The sequence below is a fragment of the Bombyx mori genome, chromosome 4, assembly GCF_030269925.1.
Source record: "Bombyx mori chromosome 4, ASM3026992v2".
NCBI classification, from domain to species: domain Eukaryota; kingdom Metazoa; phylum Arthropoda; class Insecta; order Lepidoptera; family Bombycidae; genus Bombyx; species Bombyx mori.
The window spans coordinates 2,350,297-2,370,686 of record NC_085110.1 but is presented as its reverse complement, the minus strand read 5'-3'; the positions used below and the strand labels follow the sequence as shown (position 1 = coordinate 2,370,686).

At 36.2% G+C, this 20,390-nt stretch overlaps 1 protein-coding gene and 1 long non-coding RNA gene across 2 annotated transcripts in view; one reads left to right on the top strand and one right to left on the bottom strand.

The window, feature by feature from the left end:
• LOC101737161 (cytoplasmic dynein 1 light intermediate chain 2) overlaps positions 1-20,390 on the bottom strand; it is a 29,273-nt gene that overhangs the window by 6,739 nt on the left and 2,144 nt on the right. Inside the window, exons 4-8 of the mRNA XM_038021823.2 lie at positions 7,934-8,148; positions 7,292-7,521; positions 6,312-6,423; positions 4,085-4,225; positions 502-750 (exon numbers count right to left, since the gene is read on the bottom strand). Coding sequence (XP_037877751.1) covers positions 523-750; positions 4,085-4,225; positions 6,312-6,423; positions 7,292-7,521; positions 7,934-8,148 — 926 coding nt within the window. The 3' untranslated portion in view covers positions 502-522. The remainder of the gene's footprint in view (positions 1-501; positions 751-4,084; positions 4,226-6,311; positions 6,424-7,291; positions 7,522-7,933; positions 8,149-20,390) is intronic.
• On the top strand, positions 13,651-20,136 carry LOC134198729 (uncharacterized). The gene is made up of 2 exons (XR_009972888.1): positions 13,651-14,192; positions 19,308-20,136. It is a non-coding gene; the product is annotated as an uncharacterized LOC134198729 (long non-coding RNA).

Below are 20,390 nucleotides of genomic sequence, written 5' to 3'. Positions count from 1 at the left end.
TCTTGTAATAGGGAATGCCGTGTATAAGAGATGCGACATCTTCAACATTTATATTATATATATTTTAATTTATAGATAGAAAAATAAATGTAGATATATATTTTAAATACTTCATTAAAATATTGGGCGCTACTCGTTGCTAACACTCGCGCTGTCCAGATATACTACGCGCATGCGTTCGAGTGCCGCGCATTCACTCTCGCTCTATCTCTTTCCAGTAAGGTAGCGTTAAACATTTAACGCAACCTTGTTGGAAGTTGCATTAGAAGTTTAACCTTAATAAATATTTTTTTTATTGCTTAGATGGGTGGACGAACTCACAGCCCATCTGGTGTTAAGTGGTTACTGTAGCCCATAGACATCTAAAACGTAAATGCATCACCCACCTTGCGATATAATTTCTAAGGTTTCAGTATAGTTACAACGGCTACCCCACCCTTCAAATCAAAACGCGCCAACCTGGAGTCTGTGTGTGTGTGAGTGGAGGCGAGGAGGTCTCACCTAGCAGCGTGCGGCGCTCGCCTAGCAGTCGGACGAGTTGAGGTCGAGCGGGCTCCGCTTGGTGCGCGTGAGGCGGTCGAGCTCGGCGGCGGCGTCGGAGCGCGCGGCGGCCGCCCCCCCCGCGCCGTCCACCCGCGCGCCGCCGCCCCCGCCGCCCGTCTTCTTGTACAGCAGCGAGTTGAAGAAGTTCGCCAGCACGCCCTCGTTGCCCGGCGTGCCCGGACTCACGCCGATCCTCGCGATCTCTGACTGTTCGGACAGTTGGGGATCACATTAGAATGAACAAACAAAAAGAAAATTAGCAAAGGACAATGGCCAACTTTATGTCAAAACTATTTGTACTTGAAAAACTATGCCTTATTTTTTCACGTTGTTTAGTTAATGAATCAACATTTCTTTCAACCTGGCATTGTTTTACAAAAAAATAAATTACTTATTTGATAACAATCCCAAAACTGAGTGCCATAGTTTTTAAATTCGCCAATAGGCAAAGGGCTTAGCCCATAAAGCCTTATAGTAAGCCTTTAAGCTGCCAAACGAAATAGTTGTCTGTGACTTGAAAACAATTAAAAAAAAATAGCTAATGGTTATAATTCACAGACTTTTTAGTTTATTTTTGTTCAATTCAATATTTATATATTGTAATAATAATTATTACTTAAAACCAAGAATTATTTACTATTTTTAGATATTATTGATTCCATTAGTAAAAATCTCAATAGCCTACCATTACTCTATTCTTATTATATATGATTAGAGTTTTGGCAGCAACCCGAGTGAAGTTTTATTTTAATCACTCAATCAGTGAAGTCACTTGAAGTTTTATTTTAATGTTTTTTTAATAGTTTATTGTGTATAATATATAAATTGGGTGTTGTTTTGTGTATTAAACGTCAATAATCGTTGTTCACGATTGTTGAGGCATTGGAATAAAACTGTGGCTAACATAGCAGTGACTGTTTTTTTCATGATAAAAGGTCTGCAGAAATTCACGCTCACTCAATGTGCTATTCATCGAGTTGACGTCAAAACTCCCAAAAAGCAATAAAAAAATACACCAGCTTTTTATTGAAAAAAAAATATATAACTAACGACAGACTAGGCTGTATAGGCTACGCTCTTTACCTGCTTATTGGCGAATTTAAAAACAACAACAACAATATCGTTGCCGGATTCCGGATTTTCATTTCATTTTATTATTATTATGAGGATATAATAATAATAACTTGTACGTAAGGGCTTATTTCTAGCAACATTAACCACAATTAACTTATTTAATACTGTAAATAATGATGAGAGCGATTATTGATTTCGAAGAAAACAATTAACAACCTAATTTTAGCTGCAGAAAAAACAGATTTCTCTTAAACCTGGGTGAGAATATAAAAATCGTTTTCTGAATATGAAACGATATTTCTTTGTCTATCAAATTAAGTTAAAACCATCATGACCCGACAACTTTTTTTAGGGGCCCAAACGCCCTAAGAAAATGGGCATTGTCCTTTGTTTTATTATTTGACTTCTTATTTCACACAATTTCCGATACAATCCAAATTCAAAAGTTTGTGTCGATTTGGTAACTTTTTGTTTTTAATATCCGTTATCGTCCGAACAATGTTCATAAAAAAAGTTGGGAAAACATGTTTGAAAATGTGAAAAATCACAAAACGATTACAACCTTATTTTATACATTTAAATATTTTTTTATTTTTTTTTTATTGCCCTTGTAGGCAGACGAGCATACGGCCCACCTGATGGTGAGTGGTTACCGTCGCCCATGGACTTCAGCAATGCCAGGGGCAGAGCCAAGCCGCTGCCTACCATAAGGTCAAGTCAACTGGATCAGCCGCAGAAAATAGGCTAGCGAACATTTTATATCGGTAATATATTAATAGGTACGTGAAGCAATAACTTTGTACTCCTTTTTATGAAAATTGGGCGGACGGAGCAGTATGAAATTTCCCGCACTTATAGAGAATATACAGAGGGAGTGCAGAATGTCAATATGTATTTTTAAAAATTATATTATGCCTAAAAAATACATTAAATCAATAACAGAAACATGACAGACTCTACTATATATTTAACACACACACAAACACACACATATACTCTGTGTTTATTGTAAAATTTTTGTTATTGTTTAAAGTCTGTGGTCAAATTGAGAATAGATTAAGTAATATAAATAATATTTTTAATATTATTTGTCTATAATGTAGTCTTGGCTCAATCTGTGATTATAGGTTTGTCTTTGACAATAGAACCATAATAATGTTCAAATATATAATTTCAATTAATTATAGTCAAATTTCGACTACCGGGGGACCATTAGTCTTATTCTAGTTTTAGAAGTCCAAAAAGACACATCGAACTCCTTTTAATTTTTTTGCGTGTGACGCTTCTGGTTCATTCGGTAACGTAGTATAACTAGTCAGGTCATAAGTATTGTCACACAGTAAAAACTTTTCTTTTAGAATGCTGGCCACAAAAAAGTTTATTGAATTCGAATTCCGAATTGTTCATGAAAATAAAAATGTATACTTTTAGAATTTTACTCATTTTTAAATATGGAGTGGACGCTTAAAGAAGACCGTGTTACAGTTATTGCGTTGCATCGTTGCGGTTACGCGCCAATTCAAATTATTAACATACTGAAAAATTTGAATATGACCAAAAGATTCGTTTATCGTACCATCAAACGATACAATGAAGACTCTAGTGTAGATGACAGGTCAAGAAGTGGTCGCCCTCGGTCTGTTAGGACTCCAGCAGTGATAAAAGCTGTGAGGGCGCGAATTCAAAGAAATCCCAAACGTAAGCAGAAACTGTTGGCCCTTCAGATGGGGTTAAGCAGAACCACGGGGAAAAGGGTGTTAAATGAAGACTTAGGGCTTCGGGCATGTCGAAGAAAAACAGGACATCGTTTGAATGCTCGTCTAATGGACCTGAGACTGAAGAGATGCCGCGCTTTGTTGAAGCGGTACGCGGGAAAAAAATATCGGGAAATTCTTTTTTCGGATGAAAAATTTTTTACCGTAGAAGAAGAGCTACAACAAACAAAATGATAAGGTGTACGCACACAGTAGTGAAGAAGCGAGCAACCGTATTCCGCGTGTCCAACGAGGTCATTTTCCATTCTCGCTCATGGTATGGTTGGGAGTTTCTTATTGGGGCTTAACAGAGGTACATTTTTTTGAGATAGGTGTAAAAACGAATGCAGTCCTCCAATCCAAATTTGAATCCGTTAGATTACAAGATATGGCAACACTTGGAGGAAAAGGCGTGCTCAAAGCCGCATCCCAATTTGGAGTCACTCGAGACATCCTTGATTAAGGCAGCCGCCGATATTGACATGGACCTCGTTCGTGCTGCGATAGACGACTGGCCGCGCAGATTGAAGGCCTGTATTCAAGATCACGGAGGTCATTTTGAATAAATTTTAGTGTCATATCTATGTTTTGTTAAGTTCATTTTGGTATATGAATGGTTACATAATGAATAAACTTGTTTCAATTATTTTACATTAAACATGTGACAGAATTTATGACCTGACTAGGTATAGTAGGGGGTGTAGGGTGCGCACCTGGTGCGGGCGGGGCGAGGCGCGCAGCGGGGAGTCTGCGCGCGGGGGGGCGGCGCCCAGCGCGTGCAGCGCCGCCACCTGCCGCTGCAGGAACGTCTGCTCGTCCTCCGCCTGAACCTCCGCCTCGCGACTGCCCCCGCTCTGTAGCGACACAAACACGCTCGTGTCAACCAAACATACATCACCCAAAAACGAGATCAGTAACAATTTTGGACCTCTTAGTGACCTCTTAACCCATAGACACAGCCCACTGAGTTTCTCGCCGGATCTTCTCATTGGGTCGCGTTTCCTATCCGGTGGTAGATTCTGCCTATTTCTGCCGTGAAGCAGTAATGCGTTTCGGTCTGAAGGGTGGGGCAGCCGTTGTAACTATACTGAGATCTTAGAACTTATATCTCAAGGTGAGTGTCACATTTACGTTATAGATTGTCTATGGGCTCCAATAACTATTTAACACCAGGTGGGCTGTGAGCTCATCCACACATCCAATAAATAAATAAAAACTACCTGTGTGCACTCATAAAAGGTCCACCAGTCTACCGGTCTAACCACCACATGAGCTGACTTCCACATTCTCATTTTTAATTTCATAAAAATAGTACTACTACTTAATTTGCAAGTGCAATAACAGAACAGTTATGCAATAAAACTCATGCAAGCAGTCCTGAGATGAAAAGTAGAAAGTGAGGAAAAACATGAAATATTACACAAATATCTATCGAAGCTCTCGAACATTTAAGCAAGGGGTTGCGTTAGATTGGCAGAACAGCACAGTTCACCTAGTCCTCGATGGCCATGAGAGACCACATGCATCACAGAAACAGTGCCACAGCCCATCTTGAGACTTGTGGTAGAAACGATAGCGGTGGTGGTTAACGCTCACGCTTCCAATAAAGTTAGGTGGAAATAACAGAACACGAAAAGGGGATTGCCCACTCTCCATAGTGTGCTAGGCCCAAGATGGACATCAAATATTACTATAAAAATGTACTGATTCAAATTCTTAAATGTATTGGATATCTAAAAAATATATTGAAATTGACGCCACTATTATAAAAAATATAATAAAAATAAAAACTCGTTTTGAGGTTAATTTTCTATATAAATAAGTGTCGGATTGTGAGATACTTCACGAACTTGTCTTTTCTTAATGTTTAAGATGTTCCTAATGTATTTTTATCCAATAGGGTATAAAAACACACTTAATTCTTTAAATATCTATATTTTCTTCATCTTCATACACAATTAGTATCATCTAAAAATAGCAAAGGAGAGCATATACACGGTTATTAAATCTCGGTCAGGGTAAAACCACAATTCACACAATGTTTTTTAGTCGTAGTATGAAACGTTATTGATAAAAGTAAAATAAATCGAAGAAAAATCAAAACACATCCATTTTGTACGCAAGCACAACACCACAAGCAGCAAGCGAAGTATCAGTCAGTCAGATTAAATTCAGTGTTGTCAGTATAAAGAAAAATAATTACATGAAATTCATATATCGATTATTTTTTTAAATAACCGATAATTGATTTATATCTTAATCTTTTTTTTACGAGTGCACATTATTTTTTATGTTTTTGTTTTAGTTGTACATATTTAAATAACAATACTAGTAAAGTTTTTTTTTATTGCTTAGATGGGTGGGCGAGCTCACAGCCACCCTGGTGTTGCCAAGTGGTTACTCGAGCCCACATACATCTACAACGTAAATGCGCCACCCACCTTGAGATATAAGTTCTAAGGTCTCAAGTATAGTTACAAGTTAAAGTCCAATGGGTATGTCTTCGATGTTATTTTATGTGCATAAAATCCATTAAAATCGTTTGATTAATGATAATACTTAAAATGATTTATTTATATACTCAAAATATTTACTTCATACGTAAAAGGATTTGAAGCTGGCAATATTTTTCCCGCAAAAATAAAAATCCTTGTTTTTTCAATAGAGTTACTTTTTTTAAACTACTTATTGTAAACTGTAGTGGCGCTTATTTGCAAGAAAGTAAATGCATATTTATTTATGACAAAATTAATGCACTAAGTATTTTTTCTATAATCTATTGTCCGCTTTGGGCCTAAAATGGGCCATCCCCTTTGGGAAAAATAATGTAGTTTAGAAGGAAAATTTGTTACCACGTATGAGCAATCTAGCAATAACATCAGCCATTGTTCCAAACAAATTAAAGAAGTTAAATATATTAATGTAGATGTTGTAACTCACTTTGCGTGTAGCGGGCTGAACAATAATATCCCTATAGTAATCGTCAGGTTTACATGACTGCATGTTCTCATATAGTATGCTAATCTTCTTCATACTGTCCCAGCCGGCTGGTCTGAAAGTAAACAAATAAATTTACAATTCCAATGTCAATTTTATGTTATGAAAATATATATATATATTTTTTTTAATGGCAACATGATGAAATTTTATATGTAATGCTTTAACCCTCACAGCACTTCCTTTATCATATGTCTGTCCCCATCAACTTGTGCGGTCATTTAGACCCAAGGAAAGCTTAATCTCTATGCAATTTATTCCACTGAGAACTTTTTTGACGTTTGATGTCTAATCTTGGGAATAAATAAAGAAATAATTTGCGCCTATTAAGATGAACTCTTGTTCTATGTATAGTGTGTATCCAAAACGGGTCAATATGACCTAACAAAACAAAGCATCACATTCAGTTGATTTTTTCTTCAAATGCTTTGACAGCAGACCCACAACCAGACAGACGGGTATAGTAAAATATTTCATAAAATACAATTACTCCAGAGACGAAGTTTGGATTATAAGAAATTGGGAAACAAATCAATGAGAAATGACGCTACGCGCTTCAACAATTGAGGCCGTCAGTGAAAAAGTGGCGTAAGCTTGCTATAGTTAGTATGGAGGCATTTAGGTTTGAATTTTCATGAATTTGAATTTGAGTAGGCAAAAAACAATACTGGCAAAAATTATATTTAAAAAACTATCTGTTTTCTATGGGTGAAACTATGGATAGGCCGGTTTTCCATCAAATTTTATTATATTTTAAATAAATTTCAATATACCTACGTCATAATATTATAAGCTTGAATGTAAAAAATTGTGGGTTAGGCCACTTTTGCACTGATGGCCTCAATTAGAAATGGAACCTAGTAAGAGTTAGGAGACGTTTAAAAATTGACAGAGACGATAGTGGAATAAATGACTTTACTCACATCAAAACCGCGTCTTTCTCTACAATTAGCGCCGGCGTCCTGAACGGTAGACCGTATATCCTGTGCGTCAGATACTTATACAGCAGATCACAGTTCTTGTCCTCCTTGGCGCTGGTGTAGAACAAGGCGGCTCCGTACTGCAGACAGAACCGGCGGATCCACTGCTGCATGAAGTCAAGGTGCTCGTCGCGGTAATCGTGCTCCTTCTCCAGAGTGCTCATGTAGTCAGTCTGGTGAGGACGGGAACCAGGTTCGATTATGACGTATCTGTCTTTTTCTGCAGCTTTTGTATATTTATTAGTTTAGTATCCGATAAAAATTTTTCAATTACTATTTCAGTAACATGAGTATTTTCAAGGCTATTTCAGTAAGGGACCTTTAGAAGAATGTTTCCAAACATTAGCAATATGGTTGCTTACTTTTTTAGACAAATTTTCGGTATACAATTATTTATGCCAAGTAGATAAATGATGACAGAGAATGTTGCGAACTGGCAACATGTGTTAGTACAATCCTGCCTTTCATACCATAGCTCATGATGATCAAAAATACGCTACAACGAACGGATTGGAGGAGGGGATTTAAGAAAATACCGAAATCGCCTCACTTAATCTATCTTCTATATAACAGAAATGAACTCACCTTGGTAACAACGACCACTATATCTAGACCTAAATTAGTAGTAAGTACTGCTTCCGGCAGGGGGCTGTCGTCATCATCGCCATTTTCAAGATCATCCGACAAGTTTCTAGATGATCTTTTCATAGGCGAAGAAGCTGACGCTTCCATTTCGTCTCCTGGCTCCGTATACCTCTGCCATTTTTGGACTTGTTGCTTTTTACTTTGTAACCTGTGTTCTGGAATATTCATTGTCCTATATTAGGTTTGGTGTTAGAAGAGGACATTTGAGTTTTCTGTTGTTTTTTTTTGTGAATAATTTCACATCCCAACAGAATGGAAGAACGTTGTGTAATGTATTGTGCTGTGTGATTTTTGGACACTTTCACTTCCATTTTGTATCTGCTTCTGCTTGCCTTATCCCACTATGTGGGATCAGCGCAGCCTGGCCTTTATATCGATTCAAGCCTATGCCTTCATTCGTCACTATTCACACGTCATCACTCCACTCACAACCTTCTCCCGCATATGCCTCACTCACAAAGTCCATCCAACTCTTGTTAGGACGCCCCCTATTCACTTTCGTTTTGTATATTAAACACATAAGGTCATGAATAATCATTGACCTTGAAATTACATTATAAACGAAGGTTATTAGAAAAATTAATTGTCAGCAATGTCAATAAGAACGCTGTCGTAATAAGGAAAAAATGTGGCACTCCAGGCTCAAGCAGTCTTGTGCTCCTATTCAAGAAGTATCCCTTTCGAAGCTAGGTTAGTTTTTATATATGTTGGAACGAAGTTCCTTACGGCAGGCTTGGAGGAGACAGGGATTTTGCTGCGCGACCGAACTGAAAAAAATGTGATAGTAAAACCGTAAGAAAAAGTCCGTGGAATAAAACCGTTAAATGAGACGTGCGCAGGCGCGACAGTCGTATACACAAGCGAGTAGTGTATATTTTGTAATTATTTCTATTTCTATGTAATTTTATGTTGTCAAACAAAAATAAAGAGACATATTTTGTTATTTTAATTTTAATTGATAATTTGAATTACGATTTTTTTATTTTACGTAATTTATTATTTCCTAAAATACTGAATTTCCTAAATACTTTCCTGTACTTAAATAAAAACTAATCAGCAAAATTTAAGAGAAAAATCAAGAAAACCTACATAAAATTGAGCACGATATTTTTTTTTGCAAATTGTGTCGATTCTACATTAGCCTAAGGAACTTCGTTCCTACCTGGTGTCCCGAGACACCACTAGTTTTTTTTTATAGCCAGTCAATAATGTGTACGTAATGTGAAGTGAAATGAAAGAAGCCAAGGGGGCGTAGTCTAATGCGCTGGTCCGAACAAATTAAGACGACAATGGACTCCAGCATCGATGTCGCTATCCATTGCGCATAGAACAGGAAATGATAGAGGAACATACAAAAATGCTCCGTAAATATCACGTAAAGGCGACAGACCCTCAGCACTGAGGAGGGGGAATGTGAAATATTGATCACCAAAAATGTACTCTTCAACATCCACCATTACAAACGCAATTAACACATAATTTGAGGGCGTCGTGGCCTAAAGGATAAGAAGACGCCCGGTGCATTCGTTTTGAACGATGCACCGGTGTTCGAATCCCATGCGTACCACCACCCTGCCTATTTCTGCTGTGAAGCAGTTATGCGTTTCAGTATGAAAGGTGGGGCAGCCATTTTAACTATACTTGAAACCTTAGAACTTTAAATCGCAAGGTGGGTGGCGCATTTACGTCTATGAGCTCCGGTAACCACTGCACACCAGGTGGTCTGTGAGCTCGTCCTCCTATCTAAGCAATAAAAAAAAAGAAGTTCAATTAAAAATATCGAATTGTTGATGCTAATACCAAACAAAACGCACCTTTAATTACAAAGATAAATCTCGCTTAAACCAAATAAATACCGCCTTCATCCCTCGACATACTTTTACAACTAAGTACTTTATCAATGGCGAATCCGGGGAGGGGGGGGGGGTTCATGGGGATCATGACCACCCCCTGAGCTGGTTCCAGGACTCAGGTGGACCACTAATTGAATATAATGATTTTATTTATATATTTTAAACAGTATACAGATTTTATGTAACTACATACCTTCAATATTTAATTAATTTAATATAATAACTCTGTATAATGGCAAACGTCTGGGAACGAACACATTTAAATTTGACTATGTGACCCCTCCTGGCGCCAAAGCTGGATCCGCCGTAACTTTATTATAGTTTATTTTTTAATACTTCTTGTGTTATGTCGTGTAGGTCAAAGATTCATTCACGCAGGTCAGTTACTCTCAAAGCACTGTGACCTTTCAATGAAAATTTGACCAAAGTATATAGTACCAAAGTAGCCACGTAAATAATACTTGAGTGAGTGATGAATGATTTAACACTTTTAGGAGCGTATTACAGCCATTTTTTATGTAAATGGGAGATCAACTTGTATCACAGCTTGGTCGTGTTAAATTTTCACTACATAGTATAAAACAAAGTCGCTTTCTCTGTCCCTATATCTGTCTGTCCCTATGTATGCTTAAATCTTTAAAACTACGCAACGGATTTTGATGCCGTTCTTTAATAGATAGAGTGATTGAAGAGGAAGGTTTATATGTATATTAACATCCGTTAATTAGTGGAGAAATCAATAATAAATTACAGTTTCCGAAGCGAAGCGAGGGCGGGTCGCTAATTATATATATTTCTTCGGTGCGTGTGTTTGTCACTGAACTCCTCCTAAACGGTTGGACCGATTTGAATGATTTTTTTGTATGCGTTTGGGTGGCACCCTGGATGGTTTAGATACACAAATCAGCCCGGTAGATGGCGCTGCTGTCGGCTCCGTTAGTATGTTTATATTTGGTTACATTGGCGATTCATCTTAGCGAGATATAAGAGCCTTGTCAAAAACATCTAAATATGAATTGCAACGCAATTAAAATTGCAAGTTGAAAAATAGCATTACGCTCGAACAACTAAAGAAACAACGACTTTTTAAAAGGAATTTTCTGTAAGTAAAATATTAAGATTATGATCTTGGTTTAAAGCTGTAGAGCGATACGTATTCGAGTCACGAATTCCAGAGTTACAGTTATTAAATATCTTCAAGCAATGAGCTATTATTAATTACGTAGATATTAATTACACGTACGTGTTGAATGTGCCAACAAATACACAATGATATGTCATTTAAAAATAAATCTATCGACCTTGTAAATCATCGATTATAATGGAGGATTGAGAATAAAAACTACCAATACGAATGTTTACCAAATCTCATATCACACAAATTATATTGGTTTAAACGTGTTTCCTAACGTGGCCCCACGCCCCACAAGGGGGCAATTTGATAAGTAAAGGGGGCAATCGCAATAAATTTATATAGAAAATCTGTATTAAAATTATTTTGAATTTGAATTTAAGTTTTTTATTATATCTTTAGAAATATTACTTTCTATGTTTTCATAACAATTTGATAGTGATTTCTTCCTAAAACCTACCATTTAGGTTTCTTGAGTGACAAACAAATTTTGTAATGTTACGTATAGGGGGCATACAAATTTTAGAAATGTTACAGAGGGGCATGGCATAAAAAAGCTTGGGAAACACTGGTTTAAGCTGTATCAAACATTTAATTAAATTACGAACGCGTGCTAATCCGGATGCGATGCCTTTACCATTTTAGCGTACTTTTTACATTAGAACAAATTATGCGGTTGTAGTCAATGTAGTCAATAGTTGTATTATGATGATTCGATAAATTTAAATACCGAATAAGTTTACAATTTTCGTGGAATACACGAAAAATATATTTTTTGTATCACAAACCACTTTCGATCCACAATAGTAAGGTCTAATTGGCACTTGCATGAAACTTTACATCAATTTTTTTTTTTTTGTTGACAGGACGAGTGGGTAGCCTACTTGACCGAACTTTTTTTGTTTCGATGGGTGGACGAGCTCACGGCCCACCTAGTGTTAAGTGGTTACCGGAGCCCATAAACAACGCAAATGCTACCATCCACCTTAAGACAAGAGTTCTAAGGTATCTGTTTTATTAGTACAACGGCTGCCCCACCCTTCAAACCGAAACTCATTACTGCTTCACCACAGAAATAGGCAGGACGGTGGTACCTACCCGTGCGGACTCACAATACGTCCTACCACTAGAAAATGACGTGATAACAGTTATTATTGATATTAGAAATGCCAGGCTTACAGCCAAGTCGCTAACCGCCTCCTATTACTTCATTCTAAGCTTATAGCGATACCAGGTAGCACAGTCAGGCCGTTGGCTATCCTATGCTCTGATTACTAAAAACGACATATATTATCCTAACGCATTCACTAAAGCTAATTTAACAACTGCGACCAGATGAAGTAGTAATAAGAGAAGAGAAGGTACCATCCCTTACAATATGTTTATACGTGTACGTACGTACGTATTTATGTACAGTCGACTCTCGTTAATTCCAACCTGCGATAATTAGAACCTCTCTATAATTCAAATTTATCACGAGTTCCCTACAAAATCTCTTTATATTTCGAACTAAATCAATACATTTTTATGCACTTGGTAATTCGAACGAAAAAATCATTGCTATATAATAAAACGACGCGTTAATTCGAACTCATCGGCGTCCAACACTCGACAATTCAAAGTTGCAGAGAGAAAGAGGTCGAATGATTGTAACGAAAGTAATGAAAAAGCATTTCAGGCACTTTTTCTCTTAAAAAAGTTATTGAGCAGTCCAGCAAAGCAAACCAGTATAACAGAGTTCTTTCGAAACATTAATTAATTTACATTATGAATAGGTTTATGTATGTATATGAATGTAGGTACATGTATGTATGTACACTCTAAACTTTTTTCATTGTTACAGAATAGCAGTTAATAATTTTTGATCAATACTAAGTAATTCGAAGTTTTATTTATTTTCTCTCAAAAATTTCGAGCCATTTGATATTTCAAACATTCGATAATTCGTAATATTTTAAGAGTCCCTCAAGTTTCGAATTAACGAGAGTCGACTGTATTTATTATTAGGTATATATGTCTAGAGATTATTTAGTCAAAAGTTTTATCTTTTTTTTTTATTTGGTATGTGGGTGAACGATTTGACCAGAGGTTAAAAGGTTATAGACGTAAATGGTTTTTCTTTATGATTCAAAGATTACTGGTGGCCCGGAGGCCTTTCCAGTTTCACCAGGGCAGGTCGTGAATGGTGTGAACCACCTTGAGGCAAGATAATGAAGTCGAATTGTACCGTTTAACGGTTGTCGCGCCTCCAAACCAAAACGCATGTTTAAATGAATTTTTCGTGGATTCGTTCACAGCAATTCTCATTCCACTAGTAATAACTACGCCAATAAGTTCAGTTCACTTCGATACATTGATGCGATAATTGCCGTTTTTGATTCCAAATAAAATAATGTGTTATGGACATTGTGTACTTAGCATGTGGTCCCTCGGTGGTCCGGTAGTCGAAATTCGACTATAATTAATTGAAATTATAAGTTTGTACACTATTATGATTCTATTGTCAAAGACTACTATACTCACAGATTTCGCCAAGATTACACTTTAGAAAAATATTAATAAAGACAAACAATATTAATCTCTTTTCAATAATAATTTGACCATAGACTATAAGAAATAAGAAAAACTTGACAATAAACAAATAGTGTACATGCGTGTTTGTGTGTCAAACACATGGTAGTGTGTAATGTTTTTTTAAATTGATTTAATATATTTTTTGTGTATAATTTAAAAAAACATTAACATTTTGCACTCCTCTATATTTTCTACAAGTGTGGGAAATTTCATACTCCTCCGTCCGCGCAATTTTCGTAAAAAGGGTTACAAAATTTTTGCTTCAGGCATTAATATACTTTATAGATTAGTCGTGCGTACGTGGCTTATGTTACAATCTTGTCGGTCTTTATTGTGTATTTTTTTAGCTTATAATGTGTATTGTAAAATATATATAAATAAATAAAAACTGTCTGAAGATCGGAAGTGAATTTAGAACAATTCTCACGACAATCTACAACGTAGTTCCCGTGGGAAAACATTATACGGTACTTCATTACAGCGAATGCATACAAATGGATCCGCTCAAACCAGATACTGAACTATCGGGTCGAGGGCTAGCGATATCAGACGCATCTACCACGCGAAAGGTCGCGAGTTTGAGACCAGGCATCTGGACGCTTAATCGACAATCTGAAATATATATCCTGTCTATCGAGAGGTAAATATATTCATTTTTATTCACTTTACAAGAGTCAATTAAGTATAGTATTTCTAAACACATCTACATTTATATTATAATTAACTTTTTTTTAAATTAAGCTTTTAGTAGTATTTACATATTGAATTTTATATTTCATGCGAGACTTACGTAATCATAATACAATTCAATCGTAATTTCAACTTTATTTCATTTAGTAGTTATCACTATACTATTATTATTATTATTATATTTTAAATGTCTCAAGCCGGCTGTCGGTATTCGCGGAATGATGTCTATATGCTCCGATGGCAAATGAACACCAGCTGAGCCGTAATTTTTTTCCTACCTATTCGCTGGTAGCCTAAGAGGCTATTCTTACTACCCCCGGACGGGTAGGTGACGCTCACGGGCTCAACCTGAGAGAATTTGCTAACACTAGCCCCAGTAAGAGCAGTGCTTCGCAGAATTTACCACCGGATCGGAATCGCGACCCACTGAGAAGATCCGGCGAGAAACTCAGTGGGCTAGGGACCGTGAGGTTGTTCATCCAAATCATACAATATAAACAAATATAAATTCTATACAATAAAAAATAAATATTCACAGTGATATTTTCCATGTCAACGTTTACATATAATTGCGTATCGAAACTCTATTCGAAAAGTTAGGATATGCTGACTTAGAGCTTTTATTTTTAATTAGACAGTAAATGTGTAAACAGCCAATGGGAAGATCAACCGTATACAATATACAGTGTTTCGGGATTTCAATTAAAAAAAAAACAATTAAATACAGCGTCACATTAGGGCTGCAACCCGCGGGAATGCTTCAGGCTTCTCAGCTGGGATACCAGGTCACGGCCACGACACGAACTTGACGTGACACAATCACAAGACTATGCGAGTATAAAGACAAACCCGTTATGCCGCTAAATATTACGCGACAAAAACTCTGACGTAACATCACTGTGAGTCACTGACTTATAATAAAACTCTTCTAGGAACTCGCATACAACCTCCTGCGAAGTTTTTATTGATATTTTGTTTTGGATTTTCCATCTTCAATCAGTATGTAAACTTGTATTTTTTAAATTAGGTAGAAATGAGATTCTAATGCAGAATTCTGATTTAGTTCTACCATAATATAAGCTACATTAAAAATATCGATTGTGATTTTTTTATTCAAAAATTCATTGTTGTCTAGATTCTATGACTCCTAAGTACAAAACTCTATCCTTTCTTATTATTCCTTGTTATCCTTCTTCGTTTATGAAATGATATTTAATTATTAAAACATGATACGTACCTACTTTTAAGTGTGTATTCCAACAGCTACAAAACTTATTACCATGCAATTGAATAGGTACATACATTGATTTTTTTTACAGATCTTGTTTATGATACAATTTATAATAGATAGATTACACAGATAGATTTGCGTCCTGAGACATGTAATTGATAATTGTAATTAAGTAAACTAGAGGTCCCGCAGTAGTCGAGATTCGACTATAATTAATTGGAATTGTACACTATTATGGCTGTATTTTATACTTCTATAATCACATATTTCGCCAAGACTATGCTATAAAAAATAGAAAGACTAACAATATTTAATCTATTCTCAATTTGACCACAGACGTCAAGAACAAAAGCTTGACAATAAATAGTACGCATGCGTGTGTGCGTCAAATACATGGTATGTAGTGTGTGTAATGTTTTCTTTATTGATTTAATGGATCTTTTATGCATTATTTTAAAAAATATTAGCATTGTGCACTTCTTCTCTATATTCTCTATAAGTGTGGAAAATTTCATACTCCTCCGTCCGCGCAATTGTCGTAAAAAGGGATACAAAGTTTTTGCTTCACGTATTAATATATAGATGGTATTGACAGTAAACTAGTTTGCGAGGTCTATTTAAAGTCGTACACTAAACTTCGTTATCTGGCGTGTTACGAAAATCAACAGTATTAACATGCAATTAAAGAAACTTTCTTTTTTTGTCTGAGAGATTACTGGTGGCCCTTTCTAGTTTTACCAGGGCAGGTGGGCGAGCAAGGGCTCAGCCAGGAATGGTGGGATTTGCTAACAGCTACCCGAGCACCTCCAAAGGAGACCTAACAACTCAAGAGTAGCTGCTTGGCGAATGAATCTACTACGGGATCGGAATCGCGACCCGCTGAGAACATCCGGCGCGAAACTCAGCGGGCTGATGCATGGGTTAGGTTGCACGTCGAACTCTTTGTCGAGTTCGACGAGTACGGTTACCGGGGTCTCTAAGCCTGCTCCTAGTCGTAGAACTGAAGTCGTCTGATGCAAAGGATCTGATAGATCCGTAAGGACATGAAGAAAAACATCAAACGTGATAGACGACAATAACATTTATTATTACCGATTGCAATGACCGCAGAATCTGAGTTCAAGTTTACACTCCAGACCAAGGATATCATCATACGGTGAAAATTTTATATTACGGCAGGGACGTTTAAATCGTTCGGTTTGGTAAATTATTAAATGCAACTACTTATAAGATTCATTAAAAATAAATTCTTCGAAGAATCATAAAAATTAATATTGGTATCAGAATAAATGTATAAGAACATCTGGCTATCTCTCTCGCACTCCCGCAGTTTAATAGCGATGACGTCATTTATCGTGTAATTTTTGTTATTTGACCACTACACTCTCAGACGTTAAAACTAACACTATTAAACTTCAAATACCGTAGCATCATTAAAAAAAGTAATCATATTTTATGTTTTAATCTAAGTACATGAATAATAATGAATAGAACGACGTATAATTTTGGGAAACATCTGTGCAAACTATCATGGAAATGCAATTAATGAGGATACAAGATAAAACTAGGTCTGGCGGATGAAATATTGATCGCACTCTACATTTACCCTTTTAGTGCTGAGCTTATTATCACATATTTTGCTAAGGGATTTTTGAAGTGAAACTTCTTTAGGCGCGTTGAGAGTAAAATTTAACTCCCGACAGATTTGTTACGGCTAGAGAGAAAAGATACAATTTAGAAAGAGAGAGAGAGAGAGAGAGAGAGAGACAAAATAGTCAGAGCGTCTCGCGAACCACTCGACTGTGGAGAGAGGGGAAGGACAAAGCGAGCTAGGTCGTTTCTCTTATACACAGCATTTCCTATTCAAAAGAGAAATTTGATTTAAGGATTAAAAATGAAGAAAACCACAATACTACACACCGCTAAGTTCACTTCTTTCACGTGCAACAAGTTGCAAGCGCACCACATTTTGAAAAGAAAGTACCTGATTAATTAAGTGAGCATGGAATTTTAATTATTTTCATCTTCACGATAAGAGGATCACTCACAGGTGTTAAGCAATAAAAAACGCAAGATTAAACCGTAAAGGTGGCTTTAATTTTCTTTTATACATAAACTTTAAGATCGTGAAACTTCAAGTGCTAATGTGTCATAGACGGGATGAAAATGTCTACAAGATTTTAGTTCTTATCTGTCAATACAAAAACTCAAGCGATCGATGTTTAGAGATGAAGAGTTGACGGGAGAATAGCACTAAAGTTCCTCAGGGGACAGGATCGACCGTGTTGGGGAAAAATTCCGCCCAGCCTCTCAAACACTAAACGAGATAGAAGTAAGCAATGGCTGTGCCCATGGCATTGCCGACATCTTTGAGCTACGAAAACCACTCAAATAAATAACAAGTTTAAAAACACTCTTTAATGTTAATTAATAACTATTCTCATTTCTTAACTCTGGTAGAAGATAATTCTTAAAGAAATTACATATTTTTTTAACCATTGTTATAATTTTGTCTACAATAAATGACTAATAAAAAATAAATCGTTAATTTAACACAATTAATTAGTTAAAAAAGGCATGTGTTATTCAATGATTTCCTTACTGGCTATAATGAAAGCGTCTCAGGCGGTAAACAGCTTGTATTATTTTGCTTTGAATTCGATATATCGCGTGCGTGTGTACAATTGTATTTATTATTCTATACGTTATGGTCGTGAAATGTATCGCTTTTGTGATGTAGATGAGAGAACATCTTTAAATCTACAATTTTTTTTTAATTATATTACACGTAACGTTAAAAACATATCGACGGGTGAAAGGGTATTAGGTTTAAGCGACATTTTTGCAACTTTATATGAGAATTATTTAAAGTTTAAAATTTGGAAAAAAATCATAACAAAAAAAACTACATACTTCATCTATTTTAATAGACTAAACTTAATCGAAGTTCAATTAAAAACATCGAACTGTTGATGCTGATACCAAATAAAACGCACCTTAATTATAAAGATAAATGTCGCGTATTAAGCTAAATGTCGCTTAAACCAAACAGCCTTTCACCCTCGATATGATATATTTCTTGGTAGACTTGTTTAGCGTATGTACCGAAACTGATTTCATCAGCTTGTTGAAAAGATGCCTCTGACAGTTTCCCTAGTGACTATTTGAAGCCATAAGTATTTACTCCTATTTTCGCGATATAATTTTTTAATTTATTTATTTATTAGATGGGTGGACGACCTCACGACCCACTTGATGTTAATTGGTCACCTCTCTCACCCTCACTCACTGAGATATGGGTTCTAAGGTCTTAGTTTTTACAGTACAATGGCTACCCCGCCCTTCGAACCGAAACGAATTACTGCTTCACGTCAGAAATAGGCGTGCTGGTGGTACCTACCCATGCGGACCAACCAATGTTATAGGATAGTCTTTACCTAATTATTCTCTTTGTATATATTTCGAACGTTTCAAATACTTTAAAGTTTCCGTGGTCCACTTAGGGATGTTTAAAAACAAAAAGCACAAGATTAAACATTAAAGTAATTTAAATTAATCACATTGGAGGATGGCTCCTACGGCTTTATCATCTTTCATCAGCAGATGTGTCAGCGAGTGAACTGTGCTTCACAATCTCATCCTTCCTCATACTCATTCAGCCACATGGAGAATCACTGATCAAGCTGCAAGCTATATAGTTTTCTTCTAGTAGTCTTATTGCCATTTTAAGAACCAGATTTGAGATAGTCAAAATAATTTGTATTTCAGCAGCATTAAGTGTCAATTATAGTTAGCACAGCAGGTGTCCCAATTATAATTCCATTTGTCTTACAGTTTTATGACTAGTCTATCTGATGCCAAACCTCTTTATTTATTTGGACCCGTATATTGAATCACATACTATCTCCAACACGCATTGGTTTCTCAGAAATAGTGAGATTCATGGATATTTAGAAATACCGACTGCTAGAGAGGAAGTCAACAAGAACAGCAAGAGATACAAAGAAAGACTAAATGAGCACTCAAATGAATTGGCAAGGTGCCTGCTAGATACAACTGGGGATGTGAAATGTTTAAGAAGATGGCAAATTTTAGAATTAGATCGAAGAAACTGCTGTAATTGATGACATTTAATGTAATGTCATCCAAAACTCGAACCCCTTGGGACACTTCTGATTATGGCTATCGAGCCGATTGCAGATAAATATAGAAAGAAAAAAAAATTGATTCAGAGGTTCATGCGTTTGGTATGTGATGAAAATTAGTGAAAAGAATTTAGTTCATAAATCAGACAAAAGTACTATAATAAACACGACGAATCACTAATACTAGTAAAGCGGCCTGGGCTGCTGATTCTTAAAAAAATCTTAGGATAGTCAAGCAGTCAAGAGTCATATAAAATCTTTTACTGGGCGTACTGAACTACTCTAGTATGGTCGGAGATTAAAAAAACCTCAACGTTGATTATCCTTCTGGCAACATTTTCTGTAAAATAGCTGTGCTTTCTAGATTTTGAATGAAATATCAGTCATTCCAACGCGACAGATACTACAATGACATGGGCAACAGTAGTTGTTCTGTGATACCCATCAGCAGTGATAAAGTAAATGTGAGATTTAAAGTCTGTGGTTCAGATACAGATAATTAAATAATTAAAATCTCACACTGTAGTTTACTTATCATAATAAGTATGTTTATGATTTATTTATTCAACTATTTGTAAATACTAAACTTCTGTTCTCCTTTCATCTCTAAGTTAGTTCAGCAGCATTCAGTGTTTGTATTAATTATGTTTTGTTGGTAATTATCTTACTTCTGGGCTTTTTGCTCCAAAAGAGCTAACCGAATGGTATGTCTGCTATAGAACCAGTGCAAAAAATCAATTCTGGCCCTATAGACTAAAAAAAGTCAAGCCTG